The 21,746-nt window shown below is 40.0% G+C and overlaps 1 protein-coding gene across 4 annotated transcripts in view; it reads right to left on the bottom strand.

Moving 5' to 3' along the window:
- WBP1L (WW domain binding protein 1 like) overlaps positions 1-21,746 on the bottom strand; it is a 55,220-nt gene that overhangs the window by 22,622 nt on the left and 10,852 nt on the right. The window contains exon 1 of one of the 4 annotated variants that reach the window (XM_053389346.1): positions 18,385-18,459. The exons of 2 other annotated variants lie outside the window; for them this stretch is intronic. In XM_053389346.1, the coding sequence (XP_053245321.1) occupies positions 18,385-18,444 (60 nt within the window). In that variant the 5' untranslated portion in view covers positions 18,445-18,459. Of the gene's footprint in view, positions 1-3,287; positions 3,523-18,384; positions 18,460-21,746 lie in introns of those variants that run through there. One more of the 4 variants, XM_053389347.1, reaches the window with a different exon arrangement.

Consider the following 21,746-nt stretch of genomic DNA (forward strand, 5'->3'; position numbering starts at 1 on the left):
TTCACTAATGGCGCCTCCCGCTGCCGTGGTGCCGGCATGCAACTTCTGCTCGCATCCTGGGTCAAAGTTCGCAACCAGGAGACCTACTTCCAGGTTAGCAGAGCTTGTAACCCTAAGTGTTCGTAAGGAGAACGGTACGTAACACGAGGTTCCACTGCATGTGCTCTGAAGTCTCAGAGTATATGTTAAGGATAAACAATAAGTTAAGGAGTATAACAATAAATAATGTTTTGAAAACCGAAGTATGATACCAATATTTTTATTGTAAACACCAAATTAAACATGTATTAAAAATGTGATATTAACAATGTGTCACTTATGTGAATTGCGTATTAATTCATGCTTATCAAAATAATAAAGTGTTGCTGACCCCCCCCCTTCCAGTGATGACTAGACATTCTATTTTGGTGCCCACAACCCAGGTCCCAGAAGCCATTTGGCTCCTAGCTTTTTTATCCCAGCTTCGGACACTGAGCAGAACAGTTTCAATTGCAACTTTAAAAATAGTCCAATAGTAAAAAACCTCAGTGGCCTAATTTGGATGATTGAGGCTTCATAAATCATCAGATTTTAGCTGATCAATTTATATTTAACCTCAGTTCCTCAGATTTGGACAAACAGATACTAAGATCTGAAGTGGTACACAAGTGAAGAAAGGGAGGGGCTAGAAAGAAATGCTCTGCACAGAGCATTGTCAATAAAAAGACTGTTTGTTTGTTTGTTTGATTTATATACTGCCCTTTATCCAAAGATCACAGGGCAGTTTACATTATAAAAACAGATAAATACATAACGTAACAAACCAACAAACTATTTCACGGCAGGAGAACTTTAAAGCTAATGTTGATGGCCATACAGTATAGCCTGAATGCCATTACACTAAAGCTGCGAAAGCTACAACTGCAGCACTAACAAAACAAATTTAATGCATAACTGTACTGCTCAACATCTGCACTCCTCTTCCAGTTTAAAGAGGGACCACAGATTCCTGTGTATGAATGGGGACAGGTCTGTGACAATGGATTCTGGCATCAAGGCATTCACCATTTCAAAAAGATGTCTCAGATAGGCCAGGAAGCGCAATTATCAGGTATTGTGAGGCATCTTGATTGACAGACTGGTAAATATGCTGAACATGAACTCTTAGCATGATCTGATTTACATGTACATCCATTTTTGTGACAGTGTGTTGCATTTTTGTTGGGTGGGCTTTCTGTGATTGGGTTGGGTGGTCGCTGTACAAGCATTAAAAAAATTGTAACTCACTTCTGTTTGGGGTTCTTTTTCCGCTTCTTGTTTTGGAAATGGGAACCTCTGTTTCAACAGACCCAATAAAGATCAGGCTTACTAGCTACTTTGCTTTTTCTATACTTGGTTGCAATCCTGATTCTTACCTCTGACCAACATGAGGACCTTGCAAGGGATGGTGGGTGCCTTGGGCAAGGGGTGAACTTCCAAAAGTCTCCCCTGAGCTTTCTTATAACGACTGCAAACTTATTTTCTTCAATAGTATTATTTTGTTTAGTTAAATTTCACAAGCATCTACTTCTGTTAGTGATTTTTAGAAGATTTTGTCCTAGACAAATATCAGGAAAGAAAAAAGTATAGCTGTTTTAAAGATAATAAGCAGCCTAAGGTGTATCTTGTGAACTATTTATGGGCCTATGCTTTAGCTATTTGATCTAGTCATACTGAAATAAGGTCCTATTGTTTACAACTCTATAATAGCTTCGGAAAAATTAGAAATCAGTTTACTTTCTAACATGCACCAAACTGGCAGATATGTAGTTAACACAGCACAGGGAGCTTATTACATTTACACAGCAGTTTCCAAACAGCTATATGCTATAAGTTCAAGTAGACAGAAAGGAATTAGGCAACTGCTATTGCTGCTCAGACTGGCCCTGTGAACCACAGACAGGAGTGAACAGTAAGCAACTAAGCAGCTAAGGACAAAGAGAAAAATCAAGTGAAAAAGAAAAGGTAAGCAAACTGGTTTCAGAAACTGGATTGCCTCCTTTGAGGCTTCCTACATCAGTAAAGAAACCCCAGAAGGTGCCCAAATTTCCTTTATGGAAATATACATGGATTTGAAAGATTTCTAAAGACATGTTGCTGTTGCTGACGTAATTCCAACAAGGTCAATTGGTTCAATTTCAACATTTCTTGGGAGGCTTAACATGCATACTCCCCAAACTGATGCCCTTAAATTGGCAGCCCACAGCTTTCCTTTTCTCCAATAGAACTATAACCATAACCGAATCTTAAGTTCTATTTAGAACTTTACATATAACCTAAATTTATTCTGCCCACTTCAAGTAAGCAGAGCAGTCAGTGGCAAAAGGTCATTGCGCTAGAGGTAGTTCTTGTCTCAATTCCTGAATAGCATTATGTAAGCCCAAATAAAAAAGATTTGGTTTTAAAAAATAAACTAGGTAGCTACAAACAAAACAGCTGTTTTTCACTTTTTAGAGTGCTTTTTGGAAAGTAAAACTAACAACACTCACCATCAAAAAAAGGAAAGAAAAGAGAAAACTTTAATGCTCACATACCTGCAATACCTCCAAACTTCATTTGCTACACTTACTTACCTAAGAACATAAGCTAGGTGATGTGTACAAGTAATCAGATGTTGTTCCTGGAACAAATAGCTCCTGGACTAAGATGATTCAAATTTGGTAGAAGCCGACTGCTGCCCACCAGGGAGCAGCTGGGTGACTTGCTGCTTTTACTCATTCCAGGCTATGTACCGGTATGTTGGTTAGTAGTAATAAAATTATGAGTACTTTAAAACTCCAGCACAGACACCACAAATTCAGAAACGGGTTTAAAAAGCATGTGCACTGTTAGCTCTGACAGTTTCGTATTAGAAGCTGTTGACTGTTTCTTGTTTACTCTAAACCAGAACTCAGCCAAAGCACAAACACAAAACCCAAGTCAGCTTTAGACCCCTAAAAGTCCTTAAAGCACAAAAGTCCTTAAAAACCAAAAGTGAAAGCCATAAAATAGAGTGAAGTGGGGGGGACACGGACAAATTTTTTGCTTCAAATAATAATAATAAAGTTTCTTCCCTTTATCTGCAGAATTATTCAATGTTAAGTAAAATAGATTTGTTTTTCCCCTAGCATAAACACAACAGAGGAAGACAAAAGATCGCATTGGATTTTACTTGAGTGGCTCACTTCACAAGGCAAGCAGAGCTGATTTTCTTTCTTCTTTAAGCCAGCAAAATCTCACATTCTCCACCCTAGCTAGTCAAACAAACAAACAAACCAGAAACAAGTTACCTGCCGCAGGCCCAAAAGGAAAGGCATTCTGCATTCTCATAATCCACGCTAGGGGCTTAAACAAAGGAATTTCTAGAATCCCAGAATAATAATTTCCTCATCTGTAATGGACAGGCTGCATCCGCAATCCTGTTTAAACCAGGGCTTCCTTGGCTGGGAATGTTAAGTAAACAGGGTCCCAGGACATAGAATGCACTCACTCAGCCTCTCTCTCTCTCTCTCTCTCCCCTCCCTGTGACCAATCTCAAAAGCAGCAGAGCCTCCGTAGGCGTTTGCCAAGGGGGAAGTGACATCAGTAGCAGCACTGCAAGGGGGGGGGGGGAGCTTCAGACAGCTGCTGATTAACAACTCAAAGAGGCCTACTGCATAGAAGAAAATGCACAGTAGTTAGCAAACAGAAAGCACTTACACCGGAAACCTGGTATTTACGGACCACTATGGTTGTTAAATGCACTAAAAAAACTGTAAGATAAACTTTTAGTTATATTTAATTATATAAGAAAAGTATTAGTTGAACAAACAACAGGCCTTTCTTTCAAAATCATTCACTAAGTCCATGAAAGCTAATTGTTGTTGTTGTTGTTGGCCTCCGTCTGTCTTGGAAGACAATGGAAGAGTGCGCCTTTGGGGGTGAAGTCAAACTGTTGGAAGGTTACAGAGCCTGCCGTGGTTGTACGAACCAATAGGGGAGAGACATGTCTTGTTGCAGCTGGGCAACTAAAGGTGTCTGGTTGTGCTGATACAGGTGTGCTATGACGTTTCTTCTCTCTGCACTCCTCCCAGCAATCATTCCTCCTCTGCCCAATGCTGTGGATACACCTGGGGTCACACCTGCCTATTAGAGGTAAGTATGCAGGTGTTCATTTACAAATGTTCACATAAATTCAAGACCAAATTCAAGCCAAATTTTCACCCTCTTCCAGTCTGAATTAACTCTGGTTTTCTGGACAATTTGAGCTAAAGTGTCTTTAACTGTAGCTCCTGCACTGCATTGGCAAACTTCTTCGGAAACAGCAGTTTTTAAACGCCATTTGGAATATAGTAGGGTATCCTGCCATTTTAAAGGGGGAAATGTGTTTGTGTGTATTCATTCTTTGGTGATCACTCGTAGCTGAGTAAGATTGTCTTAGTGTCTATAGTGTGTGTGTGTGTGTGTGTGTGTGTGTGTGTGTAAAATTGATGGTAAGATTGGCTATTGCATTCAGGTTTAGCAAAATGCATCCCAGATGTATCTTCCATTTTAGAAACCTTCCATTTTAGAAACTGTCATTCATGTCCCAGTGACCTCAGTGTTCTGTGTGGGTCCAACTTTAATAATTTGTCTGGAAATCAGCTGGTACAGAATGCCTCTACTGTATTTGTTTATGAGCTGTTGGGAACAGTTTTGAAACATCTGCATTGACTGCCAGTTTGTTTCCAAGCCTAATGCAAAGTGCTGGTTATGACTCTCAAATCTCCACATTGCCCAAGCCTTGGCTATCTCGGGACACACATTCTCTCTCTCCGACAACAGGCACCTCCACTGGATTCTCACATCTGCTGACCAGGCTCCACTCAGTTTCATAGGCTGTTCCTTTGAAATGCTTTGAAATAAATACCTTCCCCATACAAAGGAGAGGTAAAGGGAATCCCAAAGTTGCTGTCCAGAAGCATAAACAGATTGTTCAAAAGGAGATTCTACACCTAGGCCTTAGAGCTCTTCTCACTTTTCATGCCAGTGGTAGCTAGTTTCTCAAAAACTGTCTTCTTGTAAGCAATGGAGTACAGCGGTACAGCAAGTTCCAAAGTAATAGAGATGATATGAAAGAAAGTGATCTAAATTTAACTTTTGCTATACCTCTGCTTTAAAAGTTCAGCAATCTTTTTTGTGCTTCTCTTAAATCAGCAGCTGTTCTCGCCTGTCACATGTCAGCCTAGAAGCCTCACCACTCCCCCATGTCGGGACACATTGCATACATATGTACCAGACTGGGAAGTTTCCCCTTCTTTCTGTTTGTTTGTTTGTCTATTGCAGATCTCTTTAAAAATCAATAGTTCTACAACGTTGCAAAAAATGTTGCGTAAGAACTGCAATAAGTTCATCCACCATTAAAAAAAAAAAGTGGTCTCCTGAAAGTTACTGGAAATTCAGTTACACAGCTTAGTCAATACTGAAAAGGGGAAGAAAACTTATTTCAAAGCACATCCCAGTGAAGATGGTTTAAGGGCCACAGGCTCCCTCCTTCTCTCACAAATCTCTTCCTCTACTCTGTGCCCCCCAATTTCTCACCCTTCCTCTTCTTCATTCTCTTTTATTTCTCTGCATCTCCCCCCCCCAAAAAAAAACCATTATCTCTATGCCTGCCTGCTGAGTACAGAGGCAACAGTAACAAAGCTTTCCTTCTTTTACCACTTCACATACAAAGACATATGAAGGTAGAAAGGTATTTTTACTGGGTAAAATCATTGCTCCATCTAGCTTTGTATGATCTGGGGTTCCCAACCTTTTTAGGCCTGCAGGCAGATTTAAAAATCTTAGGAACTGCCATGGGCGCCACAAATGCACCCATTTCACAGGAGAAACACAACGATGCTCAAAACCTGCATCAAAAGCAGGGGAAAGACCTACGGTACATACACCACAAAACAAAAAGGCAACACCCCCTTCCAATCAAACATCCCCTCAAAACTAACAACAACACCCTGAGAAACAACCTCAGCTAACTTTGTTTTAATTGGAAAGGGGAGGGAGTCTTGGCAGGTGCAAAGGAGGTGCATGAAAAGCTCAGGTATGGGGGAATCTAGCACTGACTGTAAATTTAAAACACATTTTGTTAAGTATTTCTGTATGAAGGAGACAACAGGCAGAAGGCATAATGCTACATAACTGGACTGTCAGCAATAAATGTTTTGCTCAAAGTACTAGGACAAGACAAATATACAAAATGCACAGTATACACGTACCATCCCTGCCTTTTCTTGTTGAGCTACAGTCATCCTTTATGGTTAGCCATGGAACAGGCTACATTCCTTTATATTAGGAACTTGTGTGCAATTCATGGCCTCATTAGAATCCCAGCACAGAACAAGAATGTGCACAGAGAACAGTGGGCGGCCAGGTAGATATGTTGGTGCTGAAAGCCACAAACTCACTCAACTCACATGATGAGTGCACACACCATTGTAGGCCATGTCTGGGCAGTAATGAGGCAGAAAAAGGAAAGCATAGCTTTAATAATTCCTAGCTCTTACAAAATGGTTACTTGCCAATGGCAGCTCTAACTTCACTCATTGGCTAAAACCCTGTAAGGTGGCAACTACAAACCAGGTTTGCTCATTTCACAGAAACATGTGTGTGTGTTCACATTTTGGCTTATATGGTTTGATCCACAGCACGTAAGTACTTTTAAAGCTTTTTTTTTTAATGGCAGCTAAGAGTCTAGAACCCCTAACAGCTTTGGCCCCACCCCAAAGAAACACCACCCGACCCTTTCTACCCATCTGGCAGTAGCTCTGGTCCCAGTGGCACTTCACTGTTGCTTTGTGGTGCTGGTGGGGTTTTTTTGTTTGCCAAAGTGATCCTTTTTTGAACTCCAATGAGAAACCCAGTTGCCTCAGCCTTATCTGTTCAGAGCCTTTCTAATGACACTCACAGCAACAACAAAAAATGGGGAGAGGGAGAAACAGTTACTGCACAATGGGGCATGATTTTTATTCTCCCTTGCATCTTCATTATGAAAATTCCCATAGTGTTTGAAATGCACCCATGGTGAGGGAACGCAGAATCAGGACAATGTACCTAAGAGAGAACGAGATAAAGGTTGGAGCTTGCTTACAATAAAAGGCAAAGGTCAAAGTGAACACTGCCGGCTTGCCTTTGGGCAGAATACCACAAGCACATTTTCTCTCATTTCTCTCAGATCATATTTCCCCCCCCCCACACACTTTTTTTTCTTCTTTTTCCTGTCTGAAGGAAAAGCAGAAAAAATGCTGAACATAGAAGAATGATGATCAGAGTGGTTGGAGCAAGGAAGCAAACACAGACTAATATCATTTGCTGTGTTCCAAGTTGTATATTTCCATGCCCAGCCACTGTCACCTCTTTGCTGGCAGCTGTTTGTGCCTCCAATAAGCCGCTAGGGATCAGTGACAGGAGATTCACTGCTTGTTCCTCTGACTTGTTCTTGAAAGAGTAGATGCTTATTGGAATTGAGAACATAATGCTGGTATGAGCGCGCGCACACACACACACACACACACACACAAAACCACTCCAAAACGAAGGTAGTTTTTAAAAACTTTAAGCATAATATGTTAGCATGCATGACCAGAAAGCACGAGAGTTTTGTTTGCAACTTACTGCTAGATCTGAGTTGGGTTGGGTGCAAGGGGGAAATTTAGGTAGATTAACTTTGCTGCAACCTGAGGGATATTCTGATTGGAAGATTTTAAGGTGGAAATGCAAACTGACACTACTGCAGGCTTGCAGAAGGGTTAACAGAGGATTTGGGCTTCATTGCAGGGTTGTAGTAAACTGCTCTCTGCCACAGCTGCCAATTTTTACAAAGTTTAAAAAGGAAGAAAATACATGTTTTCACATGAAATAAGAACTGAATTAGAAAGAAAAGGAATTCCCATCTTCATTACTACATTTTTTTGGAAAGTGGGCAAGTAAAGAGGTACATGCCTGTGAAGTTACAAGAACAGTGGTACCTCAGGTTACATATGCTTCAGGTTACATACGCCGCTAACCCAGAAATAGTGCTTCAGGTTAAGAACTTTGCTTCAGGTTGAGAACAGAAATCGTGCTCCGGTAGCACGGCAGCAGTAGGAGGCCCCATTAGCTAAAGTGGTGCTTCAGGTTAAGTACGGACCTCCGGAAAGAATTAAGTACTTAACCCGAGGTACCACTGTATACTAATATTCTGTTGTCTTCTATGGGCTGCTCTAACTTCTGCAGTGGAGGAAAGAAGCTTCTATAAGCAGAAGTGGCTAGCTTGTGTCCCGCCATTTCTGCTGGACTCCAACTCCCATCAGGTCCAGTCAACAAGCTAGCCACCCCAGTTCTATAGGAATCAGAAAGCTCCATCTTGTGATTCTAGCCTATTTGCTTTTTCTTTCTGAGTACATAATACATACATGATATCACTACTTCCTTGACATGCTAGTCATAGCTGGGACTTCCGTTACTAGCTTTCACAATGGGAGCAACTAAACAACTAAACAACTGGGCAGAATATGAGCAGCACATTTTCTCTCACATCACATTTTCTCTCAGATACACTAAGCGTAGAGAGTAGCTCTTCCCTTTTAAATAAAAGATGGGGCTCTGGGCCAGATTGTTTCCAATAGGTGCTGGCATAGCATGGCCAGAACCAAAAGGAAACACTGCCATTGTGTTAAGTTAAGTGACCAATTTTTTAATTTAATACTAGGCATGTGGGGCCTAGGACAGAAGTGCACAGGAAGGTGAGATTTAGTTCTTCCTTCCCCAGGTTCCAATGAAAAATCACCCTCTTGTCACTATTAGAAAAAAAGCTGCCAAGATCAAGAGAAAATATAGAAACAGGATTTTTTGGTGAAAGAGAAATGAGTGGAGCAAAAAAATAAGATTGGCCATTGTCCTCTTATGTCATCTTCTTCTTCTTTGGCGATCACTCATAGTCGAGTAAGATTGTCTTCCATAAGCACAGCTTTAACAATGAGTCTGTAAGTGACTGTGGAGGCCGATTCTGGATCCACACGTCCTTCCACAGTGGGGACATTGGTTTCTGGGCGGGAGTTGATCACGGTGTGGATTTGCCAAGTGTGCCTTCCTCTTAGCATGTTTCTCCCTTGTGTTCTGAGTTCGAGTGTCTTCAAAGCTGTAAAGGCTGTTCTCCAATTCCCCTTATGTTTCTCTAGTAAACAAGAGCTGAACTGAAAGGGGGGGGGGGCAAATTTAGCAAATGTTTTTGCAGCACTCAAAAACTGCCCTCTACTTTTGAGAGAGGTTTTTTTAAGCATGTGAGACTGAGGTACTGTATTACTTCCTATTCTAGAGGACTGTGAAAGGAAAGGAAGTATTCACACATAGACTCACATTGTGATGTGCACACGTAAGAATTCACATTCAAGCATATCTAAATGCACATCTCTGCCAACCAACCATTCAGGTTTGACTGACACTAGAGTGAAAGCAATAATGATTTATTTACCTCCAAGGATACTACAGGCAATTTGTTTTATGAAGTTATCCCATTCACTATGTGATCTTCAACTGGCTGGGATCACATAATAAAGTTGTTGTTTTTTAATGTACCCAATAACAGGTGATTGGGACAGTAATTTTTTTCTCAAGTTCTTAATGCAGGTTGTGAACTTTTTCAGCCTTAGGGCAGCATTTCCTAACTGGCAACCCTCTCAGGTGGTGGGGCTGTTGGCAAAACTGGGCAGAACAACGTATGGGACTCTTCCTTTGTACAGGCGGCTATATTCTAGCCATATTCTAGTGGATTCTACCTTCACAAACACCTCCCCACCTGCATCTCCATCCTCCTATCAGGCAAACAAGAAGCATTGTCTCAGTTCCATTTCGGTCAGCCCATAGTGCTCAAGAAGGGTTCAGAATAGGGTTTGTGGCCTAGGAGAGTCCTAGGGGCTGAATAGGCATGTCTGAAGGACCATACAGTATTTGACTCCCAGGCCTGACCTTCCTCACCTGTGTACTGCATGTAGGAAACATTTTTGATCCCTCAAGATAAACAGGAAAGGCAAAAAACTGAGTTCTAGTGTCTACTATGATAGGATTGCCATATGTCCGGATTTGGAGGGTTAAAAATCTCTGTCTGGGTTTGTTTGTTTTTAGAATATGCAAAAATATCGGGGTGTTTTTCTGTGCCCTGGAAGCAGCAGTAGCAGCTCAGAGCATAGCTTTCCTTTGCTGCCAGCAGTGGGGGTCCTCTTACACCAGCCGCATCCCTCCCCAGTGTCCTCTGACGTTGCTCTCTCTTTTTCTCTCATGCGCCAGCTCATGCAGTCCCTCCCCCGCCTCTGGCAACCCTAAGGGAGGGGGCAAGCTATGGAGATGTGCAATGAAGGGGTGCACCAATGAGGTGTGTGTGTGTGTCCAGGTTTTTGCTCTTTGGAGTATGGCGACCCTACACTATGAATTCACAAAATTATGGGTGTTCAGTACAAAGCACTGTGGACATACTTATCTGCCGCTAAATGTGTGTATAATTCATTGAACATATTTCTTTAGTGCACTTGACTTTTTTTAAAAACTGCTCAAATAATGTTTTCCTGTTGTTTCAGAAAATGTTATGGTTCAAGTTTGGACAATCTCTAGAAGAGTTTTGTAGCTTTGGGACAGCCACTGAACACAATTCCCTGTATGCCACACAATTCCCTATATGCCATTGCTGCTTAAACTAGAAATACATGGCCCAGACAGGAAGGCAAACACAGCAAGGAGGAAACATGATCTTTAAAGTACACAGGACCCAAGCCTTGAGATCAAAGCCAATGGGAACTGACCAAACATTTCTGTAATGTTCTCTTATGATATATAAACCATTATAAAGTTGTCCCTATCTGCTTATTTAGTGGTCAGTCAGCCTGTCAATGTTCCAAAAAAGGTAAAGGTAAAGGACCCCTGACAGTTAAGTCTAGTCGCAGACGACTCTGGCGTTGTGACGCTCATCTTGCTTTACAGGCCGAGGGAGCCGGCGTTTGTCCGCAGACAGTTTTTCCAGGTCATGTGGCCAGCATGACTAAGCCACTTCTGGTACAACAGAACATTGAAACCAGAGCAGCACACAGAAATGCCATTTACCTTCCCACTGGAGAGGTACCTATTTATTTACTTACACTTTTTGGCGTGCTTTCGAACTGCTAGGTTGGCAGGAGCTGGGACCGAGCAACAGGAGCTCACCCCGTCGCAGGGATTTGAACCGCCACCCTTCTGATTGGCAAGCCCAAGAGGCTTAGTGGTTAGGACCACAGCACCACCCGTGTCCCAATGTCAATGCTCTACCAGGTTCAAATTTACAAAAATAACTTCTATTTGCTTAACTATAGGTAACTCACTAGATAGCTATTAAATCACTGAAGTTCCAAAGTCCCTCACCTGAACAGAGTGCAACAGAAGGCATATTAGCTGTGAACAGAGACAATGTCCTGGATATTCATATTCAGCTAATTACATGTCCAAGACGCATGGCAAAGATAGCTGAGGAAGCTAAAGAAATTGCAACTGCTGCTGAAGGAAAATTTCCACCAGTGTTTAAGAAACTAGACGAATACGAACTGGCATTTTCTATGCAGGATATGCAACGCAAGGAGAGGAATTTAAGGATCAGACTTGTGCCGGAAAAGGAAGAAGACAACCTGGTGGACTATCTGACAAAAGAATTTTCTGACTTTTGGAAGCAGGAGCTGGATAAAGAAGAATTTAAGATAGAAAGCGCTTTCAGACTGGGAGCAAGGCAGAGGAAGAATCGACCCAGAGATTGTCTTATAACTCTAAGATCAAAGGAGGAGCGAGACAAAATATTGAACCTGCATTACCAAACAACCCTTCGAATTGAAGATTTTCATATTGAGATCTTCAAAGACATTCCTAAGAGTATCTTGGATGCAAGAGGACACTACAAGGACTTGGTGATATTGCTGAGAAGGAATTACATACCATTCAGGTGGGAGTTCCCCCAAGGCCTGTCTTTTAAATACAAGGGAAAGAAGAGAAGAATAAAGACTGTGAGTGATAAAGACAAGTTCTTGGGAGAACACGAAGAAGATCTACAGAAAGAGACGCATCCAGGACAAGGGCATCCTTCATTAGATACGGATAAGGAACCACCGACAAACGAAGAACAAAAATTGGGAGCTGTAGGAGGAAAGAGTAAATAACCCCATCATGGACCTGCAGCTTCTTACCTGGAATTGTAACGGTTTGAACATCCCTAGAAAGAGAAAAAATATATTTCATGCTTTGAAGAAAGACCAATTGGACCTAATTTGTTTACAGGAGACCCATGTGACAAGAGCTCATAGAAAGTTATTAATAAATAAAAGATTGGGACAAGAATTTATTTCTTCAGATAGAGTAAAAAAGAGAGGAGTGGTGATTTATGCAAAGGAGAAGCTGCAACCGAAACAAATTTTTAAAGATGATCAAGGAAGATATTTGGCAATTGAAATTCAATTTCAAGGAGAGAAGTATTTGATAGTGGGAATTTATGCACCAAATGAAGGGAAAGCTGAATTTTTTAAGAAGCTGCACGAGATTTTGATGGACTATATGGATTATAAATTAATCATGATGGGAGACATGAATGGAGTAGTTTCAACAAATATGGATAAAGCACAAAGACAGGTTGTAACAAAAGATGGAAGACTACCAAAGACCTTTTTTGAAATGACTGACAATATGGACTTGATCGATATATGGAGAACAAAACACCCATTAGAAAGAGAGGGAACCTTCTTTTCTGAAGCCAAAATGACATGGACAAGGATCGACCAAATTTGGGTGACTAGCAATATGGCGCAGAACATAAAGAGAGTGGAAATCTGCACAAAAACTTTCTCCGACCATAATGCAGTAAAGATGGTGATGAGGCAAACAACAACTGGCTCCTTTAGATGGAGAATGAATGACACCTTACTTAGAGATGAGGAGATTTGCAAGAAGGCCCAAAAAACTTTGAAAGACTATTTTGAAATTAACCTCAGGACTAAAGTAGAAAAAAGAATAGTATGGGACGCAAGCAAAGCCGTGATGAGAGGGTTTCTGATACAACAAAATACATTGAAGAAAAGAAAACAAAACGAGAGGAAGGAAAAAATTTTGGAAAAGATAAGAGAAGGGGAAAAGAAACTAAGATTGAAGCCAAAGTCACAAGAGATTCTAAGAGAAATTAAATTTTATCAAACACAATATATGGAACTGACGAATCAAGAACTAGAGTGGAAAATTAAGCAAATGAGACAAAAGACTTTTGAATCTGCTGATAAATGTGGTAAGCTACTGGCTTGGCAAATAAAGAAGAGACAAAAACTCAACACGGTAACAAACATAGAAGTGGAAGGAAAGAATATAAGCAACCCAGCTGAAATTAGAAACTGTTTTCAGAACTACTTTAGACAACTTTACACACAAGGGCCGCAAAAAGAAACAGATATACAACAATTCCTCGAGAAAAATGGGCTGAAAAAGATTTCGCAGGAAAGTAAGACAATTTTGAACCAGGAGATAACAGCACAGGAAATAGAAGATGCCATTCAAAATATGACGTTGGGCAAATCACCTGGACCGGATGGATTGACTTCCAAATATTACAAAGTTTTGAAGGAAGAGCTTATACAACCTTTGAAGGAAGTCTGCAATGAGATCATGGCGGGGAGGAAGGCACCCGATACGTGGAGAGAGGCCTATATTACACTTATACCAAAGACAGAGACTGAAAAGACCCAACTTAAGAACTACCGACCCATCTCGTTACTAAATGTGGATTATAAAATCTTTGCTGATGTTTTAGCAAAGAGACTGAAAAGGGTTTTGATGGAGGAGATTCATGGAGACCAAGCGGGCTTTCTCCCGAAAAGACATTTGTCGAACAATGTAAGGAATATAATTGACATTTTGGAGAAGTTGGAAGTGAACATAAATACTAAGGCTGTTCTGATATTCGTGGACGCCGAGAAAGCCTTTGACAACATTTCTTGGAGCTTTATGTTGAAGAACCTCCGGGGGATGGGGGTAGGCCAAGGGTTTGGGAATGGTATAGGTGCAATTTATTCTGAACAGAAAGCAAAATTAATTGTAAATAATGTGGTTACAGAAGAGTTCAAGATAGAAAAAGGGACACGACAGGGGTGCCCTATCTCCCCATTACTTTTTATATCGGTCCTGGAGGTTTTGCTTAATATGATTAGGAGGGACCAGTTGGTTAAAGGGATTCAGGTTGGAGCTAAACAATACAAACTGAGAGCATTTGCAGATGACCTAGTACTTACATTGCAAGAGCCAGAAGCTAGTACGAAAAGAGTTTTGGAAATAATCCAAGAGTTTGGTCAATTGGCAGGATTCAAACTGAATAAGTCAAAAACAAAGGTATTGGAGAAAAATCTAACACAGATTGAAAAAGAAAGGTTTCAGAATGAGACGGGGTTGTCTGTGGTTAAAAAAGTGAAATATTTGGGGATAAACATGACAGCTAGGAATGTGAATTTATTTAAAGATAATTATGAAAAAACTTGGACAGAAGTGAAAAAAGACTTGGAGATTTGGTCAAATCTTAAGCTTTCCTTGTTAGGTCGAATTGCAGTTATAAAGATGAATGTATTGCCAAGAATGTTGTTTTTGTTTCAAGCATTGCAAATAATGGATAAAATGGACTGTTTCAAGAAGTGGCAAAAAGACATATCTAAATTTGTCTGGCAGGGCAAAAAGCCCAGAATTAAATTTAAGATATTAACGGACTCAAAGGAAAGAGGGGGGTTTGCCCTGCCAGATTTTAAACTGTACTATGAAGCGGCAGCTTTCTGCTGGCTGAAAGAATGGCTGCTTCTTGAAAACACAGACATTTTGGATTTGGAAGGTTTTAATAATATTTTTGGGTGGCATGCATACTTGTGGTATGACAAGGTTAAAGCACACAAAAGTTTTAAAAACCATATTGTCAGGAAAGCATTATTAAATGTTTGGGTCAGATATAAAGATTTGCTGGAAAATAAAACTCCAAGGTGGCTGTCGCCAATGGAAGCTAAGGCAGTTAAAAAGTTAAACATGGAGTCTAAGTGGCCAAGATATTGGGAAATTTTGGAAAAGGAAGGGGACAAACTGAGATTGCAGAGTTTTGAGAAATTAAAAGGGAAGGTGAGAGATTGGTTGCACTATCATCAAATAAATGAAGCGTTTAAAGTGGACAGTAAAATTGGCTTTCAGGTGGAAAAATCAAAATTGGAGACAGAACTGTTAGAACCCAGTACTAAGAATTTGTCAAAAATGTATAATTTGCTGCTGAAATGGAATACAGAAGATGAAACGGTTAAATCAGCTATGATTAAATGGGCTCAGGACATTGGTCATAATATTTTGTTTGCTGATTGGGAAAAGTTGTGGACCACCGGGATGAAATTTACGGCATGTAATGCCTTAAGAGAAAATATTATGAAAATGATCTATAGGTGGTACATAACCCCAGTCAAGCTTGCAAAGATTTACCATTTGCCTGACAATAAATGTTGGAAATGTAAAGAAAAGGAAGGTACATTTTTTCACCTTTGGTGGACGTGCCCGAAGATTAAGGCATTCTGGGAAATGATCTATAATGAACTTAAAAAGGTATTTAAATATACTTTCACCAAGAAACCAGAGGCCTTTCTCTTGGGTATTGTTGGCCAAGGGGTGTTAAAGACAGATATAACTTTTTTTATGTATGCTACAACAGCAGCTAGAATACTTATTGCGAAGTACTGGAAGACGAAAGATCTACCCACACTGGAAGAATGGCAGATGAAGGTGATAGACTACATGGGTTTGGCAGAAATGACGAGCAGAATCCGAAACCAGGGAAGAGAAACAGCGCAAGAAGAATGGAAAAAATTCAAGGACTATTTAAAGAAATATCACAAAGTTAATGAAAGTTAGAATGATGATGGACTGAAAGTAAATGGTTACTATTAGTAATGGTTAAGACAAGGAGAATAAGGAAGGTTAGCTTAAACTTAAATTAAAATAAGGGAAGATTTGCTGAGTAATTGATAAGAATTTGGAATACAGAAAAGGGAGGCATGAGGAAGTCGGGGAAGGAAGGTATAAGAAATTAGGATATGAAATGGTACATGTTTTTTGTTTTGTTTTTGTTTTTGTTTTTGTATGTTTATGTATGTTTATGTATGTTATGTTTATATGGAAAATTTTTTGAATAAAAATACTATAAAAAAAAAAAAAGATTTTGCAAGAGTGGTATCAGCAAGTGTATTCCTCAGCTGTGAGGAAATTAAAAAGTAGCAAGTCATGGATGGTTTCCAATATTTTGCATCTGAGAGTGTGAAGCAGTGATAGTCTGATATAGTCCAGACCACTACTTTTTATCAGCCAGCTGTCCCAAGAGAGAACAGTAACACCCTTTGATCCAATGCTGTGCAATCATTAAGCTTTTAAATAAATGCATAAAATGCCAACATTATCACCACCAGTAAAATGCCCTTCTGAAGATCAGGGCCATGCATATATACAGGCAATCTTGCCTACTTTGTTTTTACAAAATCCAAGGCAAGAAGCCAACAGCTGCTTTCATCAGGAAAAACTCATTCACCCTCATAATAATCACTGTGTACATAGATAGCAAAACATATTTCAACAATTAAAACCACATTAACTAATATTTGTACACTTTAAACAATTTTACTTGTCATCTTACACAGACATCATACTACAACTATGACTCCAAACTAGCAAAAATGTTAAAGCTATCATTCATTCCTTTCACTATTATTCCACTAATTCTCTTCCTCATAAACCTTCATTCTTAAGAGACATACATATCACATTTTCAACTTAGCAATTCAACATTTGCAGTACAAACTGGCATCTAGTAGACAAGCACCCCTTAGTTCTTCCCAGAGGTGCCAACTTGAATAAAATATTTGGGGGGGGGTAGGTAAGCCCTGTCCTGCATAATTAATCACATGATGCAGTGCACACACTCTATTTGAATGGCAATAGCCATCAACTTTGGGCCCCCCCAGCCCCCTCAAATATTTTAGGAGGGGGATGAAGCCCCCAAAGCCCCTAGGAGTTGGCTCCTATGGTTCTCCCCATCATTTCCTCTGTATTTATTTTATAAAAATATTCATAAAATATACCACTATTCATTTTTTTAAAAGGAGTGGTTTACAACAGTCATACATAAAACCATATAAAATTATAACATCAGAGATCAAGTAATAATTATGGAAAGATGTATTCTTAATTTCCTGCATAAGCCAGATAGAATAGAAAAGTTTTCAGCAGGTGTTTAAAGGTTAAAACAGAAGGTGCCTTCTGAATTTCTACCGGCAGAGTATTTCGCAGGAATTCCATAGTAAACTCAATTATCCTAATATGGATCCTTATGTAAGTGAAACGGCACCACACCCACAAAAGAGAGTCATCAGCATGCTCAAAGAAACAACAAGATTTTTCAGGAAGAGTTATATAAGCAAATATCCCAAGGTAGAAGCCCAGTGCACTTTCACATTGTGCACGAGCATTATAAGTGTACCCATCAGAAGGTTTTGTACCATGTAATGTAAGTGATGGAGGCTATATTTTGCTTTCACCACAACCACATCCCAAAGCACAGCAACTTACTTCTCTCCATAAGAGTGAAAGGCATACAGTGGTACCTCAGGTTAAGAATTTAATTCGTTCCGGAGGTCTGTTCTTAACCTGAAACTGTTCTTAATTCTTTTTTACTATGTTCATTTAATTTTTCAATACATATACAGTGGTGCCTCGGGTTAAGAACTTAATTTGTTCTGGAGGTCTGTTCTTAACCTGAAACTGTTCTTAACCTGAAGCACCACTTTAGCTAATGGGGCCTCCTGCTGCCGGCGCGCCGCCGGAGCACAATGGCTAAACTGGCTCTTTCTTCCCAACAATACCAGTCAATAAACACCAAGCTTGCTCCATTCTTCATAGCTCATCTCAAATTCCATTTCCTGTTCATGACTGACAGAACATTGGCAAGTGACTTCTTTGAATATAGATTTCTGAAAGTTTTTAATTGGTTAGATTGCATAAACTACTGCAGTTCATCTTCATCACATTAAAACCACATATAGTCACTACAAAGTTCAAGTATTTTTACTACCGGACAGGAAGAGGGAGTGAGAAGAAGAAACCTAACTTTATTCCTTACAAGAAGAGAGATGCTTTGAGAACTACATGCCAATTTCACAGACAGAAGTTGATCATATTCAGAAGCGTCCAGGTTCTTTTCAATGACCAAAAGAGCAGTAATATTTACACAACATACGTTTCACATCTATATGCAATATAACTCTCCAAGTGTTCTGACAAATCACAGCTGTGAACAACTCAGTTTTTTGGTATCTAAGATTCAGCCAACAAGTAGTACAGTACCTTCAAGAAGTGAAACCAAACCATGTGCATCTCATAGCTCAGCAGGATGGAAGTAAACATACTTGTTACCTGAAAAATTTAGACCCGCCCTTTCATTTCACAACATCAGATCTGCCAAGAGGGAGGAATGACCAGGCAGACAGAGAACAGTCAGAATCTCCATGAGATGTCATTTGATCCTCCCATATAAGAGAACTCTGTGTCCATGTTTACAATTTCATTACAGATTCCCCGCATAACTAGCCAGGAGTGAGAAACATGGCCAGAAGTACCCTCTGCCACTTTCTTCCGGTAAAGAATAGGAGTGGGTTCAGACTGCAACAGAGAGGCAAATGTGATTCTATATACCGTATTTTTCCATGTATAAGACTAGGTTTTTCTCCTAAAAAATAATGTCAAAAATTAGGGGGCATCTTATACATGGGGCTATCTCTCCCCATTTTCTTAAATCTGAGTCCCCCAAAATAGGGGGCATCTTATACATGGGAGCTTCTTATAGACGGAAAAATACGGGTACTTGGCAGATATAATTAAATCAGAGATCATTTGTTATAGGTATCCCAGGATGCTATTGAGCAGCATAAAGATTAGATACTTCACAAGTGAGGGCATGTAGTGGAATAAGAGTAGGGATTGTTTGGCACTTTAATAATCACAGCAAGTACAAAGGACATGTCATTCCCAACTGTGAGCTGCAAGGATTACTCAATCTGTTAACAACATGTTAAGCAACTTGCAGTGCACATGCATAGTTTGTATTTCCTTTACCTTAGGAAAAAGCATGGGGCTGCATGACATCCTCTCCTTGCTCTTTTCCTACCCTGCACAATGTAAATAGGAGAGGCGATCAAGGCATGCAGAGACAGTTATCTCTGCATGTGTTTTGCTGCCTTTCTTCCGAGACTTTCTTTTTACCTTTAAGAATGCAGTGTCAGCTTCACCATGTCTTCTATTAACACCCTATTCATTTGGTCACCTCTTTGATAGCTGGTTATTAAAAATGAGAGGTTAAGGTAGTCAAATCAGCTTTCTATTAAGACACCACTGGAGAACCTGCAGCCCTCCAAGTGTTTGTGGACTACAACTTCCATCATCCCTGACCACTGGCCATGCTGGCTAGGGCAGATGGGAGCTGGCAGTCCAAGACCTGGAGAGCCATAGGTTTCCCAGTGCTGTTTTAGGAAGAAAACTTGTTCTTAATAGAAAGCAGCAAAATTAGGGTTGCCATACTTCAAAAAGTGAAAATCCGGACAGAGAAGTTGTTGACACTGCCGACATGGGCTGCGATACACCTGGAATTTCCCATACATTTAGCTGTACTGCTTGCGGCTGCAGTATTCCAGATATGGCAACCCTAGTCAAAATGAACAGCAAATAGTCAAAATGCTTCCCCCCTCCCCTGTCCCAACCTGTTTAGCTATAGCAACTTGTCCTGGGCCTTAAAAATGTCCAGAATGAAGATAAAAACAGCTTGATGAGGTTGTGTCAGTCCAACATAAATAAAAATATAACACTATCAGTTTAAGTAAACTTGCTCTCATTCCATGGCCTAATTTAACCTGTTGGTTTAAAGTCTCTCTCTCTCTTTTATAATTGTAGAACCTGATGAGCTAAGAAATTTATCTTTCTGGTGGGCCTTCAGGATCAAGTTACACATGAGCTGCTGTGAGGAAAAAGATTTTTCACTCTTGATTTTATTACTACTTTATGCAAGACATACCACATGCTGTCCAATCCCTGACCATACAAATTAGATCTTAAAAGCACCGTGGGATGCTTATTTTTGTTTACAGTAGAGCACTGTGTCCCTGGGACCCTTCCAGACATGTAAAAGTTCTCTCTCTATAAAATTCAGCTTGCTACACTGAAGTATATAGAGCATATCTGCTAAGGGGTGTCTACACCACAAAATCAATCTACTGTACCTTCAAATCTGTTTAAATTGCCATGACTGCTAGCCAAAGAATCCTGAGAACTTTAGTTTTGTGAAGACGACAGGAGTCTTTAGCAAAGAAATCCCGCACCAACTTTAGGTTTTACTGTTTCTCAGTCTAGAAGTACTCAGAAACAAACTTTTCACAATTCAGTGTGCCTTCAAGTGACCTCTATTTCATCCAGATCAAGACTGTTTAAGCAAGGCAAAGTACAAGGCCAGTAGACCTGTACTCTGTACTTTGTACATCTGGGCCTTGCTTCAACCCACAGTTAAGCTCATGTCTTGGGGAAATCAAACTGAAACAGCTGTTGCAATATGAAAAACTGAAAAACACTCATTTATCTTGCATATTAGTAAAATGAAACAGAACAGAATTCTTAACACTAGAGCTTGAACAGCCTTATTCCAAGCTGAAATTTCCTCAGCCAGGGAGTTTAAAAAACTCTGTTTCTACAATTCATAAGGTTGTATGTACAGAATCTTGCAAATTACTTTGTTTTACATCCCACCCTTCAATATGTCCTCAAATTCTTTCCCACAGATCCTTGACCTTCTACAACATACCAACTTCCCTTCTACAATATACCAAATCCAAATCTTTCCCCTAATCCCAGACCAAATTGTAAATTCTGAAGAAGCCCCAATTGTACAAGCAGAATGAATAATCCAAATGAAGCAAGTCTGTCCAGAGTTTGAGACTGTGAGGCACAGAATTACAGAAGTCCTGATCTCAGCAGCCCTACAGCAACAACAACCAGTAGTACTAGCATTTAATCTCAATCTGTGATCAAAGAGAATAAAGCACTGAGACACTACGGACTAAACATAAAAACACTTTAGTCACACTCCAGAACAGCAGAATATTAATACAGACCTGTAGTAGTAAACATTATGGATGATTTCAAATCCACTGTTCACATGAATCAAGTCTTTTGTAATACTGCTATAAAATCATGAGAGATACCCCATTACTCCACAATGGGAGACTATATAAAAATAAATCGAGCATTTTCCAATAAATATAATACTGCAAATACATATGGTGAAAGAGATACACAATGTGGTGATTTCTATTACTCCAGGACTCATATACATTATGGAAACAAGCTGCAATATAAGACACAGCAGCATGATAACCATCTCAGCATTATTATTTTTTATGTCAGTTGATACTACTGTATACATGAACCATTGTCTGCAGCACATAAACTCATTTGAGCATCCAAGTTTGGGACTGGGTCGAACTGGTTTTGCAGCACACCCTTGAAAAAGTTGAAAGTAGGTCCCAGAAGCATGACCAGCTGCAAGTGTCTTTACATTTGAGTGTGATTGTCACAGACATATATTGGAGTGCTCATGAGAAATAGCACAATCCAACTGCTAGAGCAGCTATGAAGCTATTAAAACACACACACACACACACACA

Source organism: Podarcis raffonei, chromosome 5 (genome assembly GCF_027172205.1).
Source record: "Podarcis raffonei isolate rPodRaf1 chromosome 5, rPodRaf1.pri, whole genome shotgun sequence".
NCBI classification, from domain to species: Eukaryota; Metazoa; Chordata; class Lepidosauria; order Squamata; family Lacertidae; genus Podarcis; species Podarcis raffonei.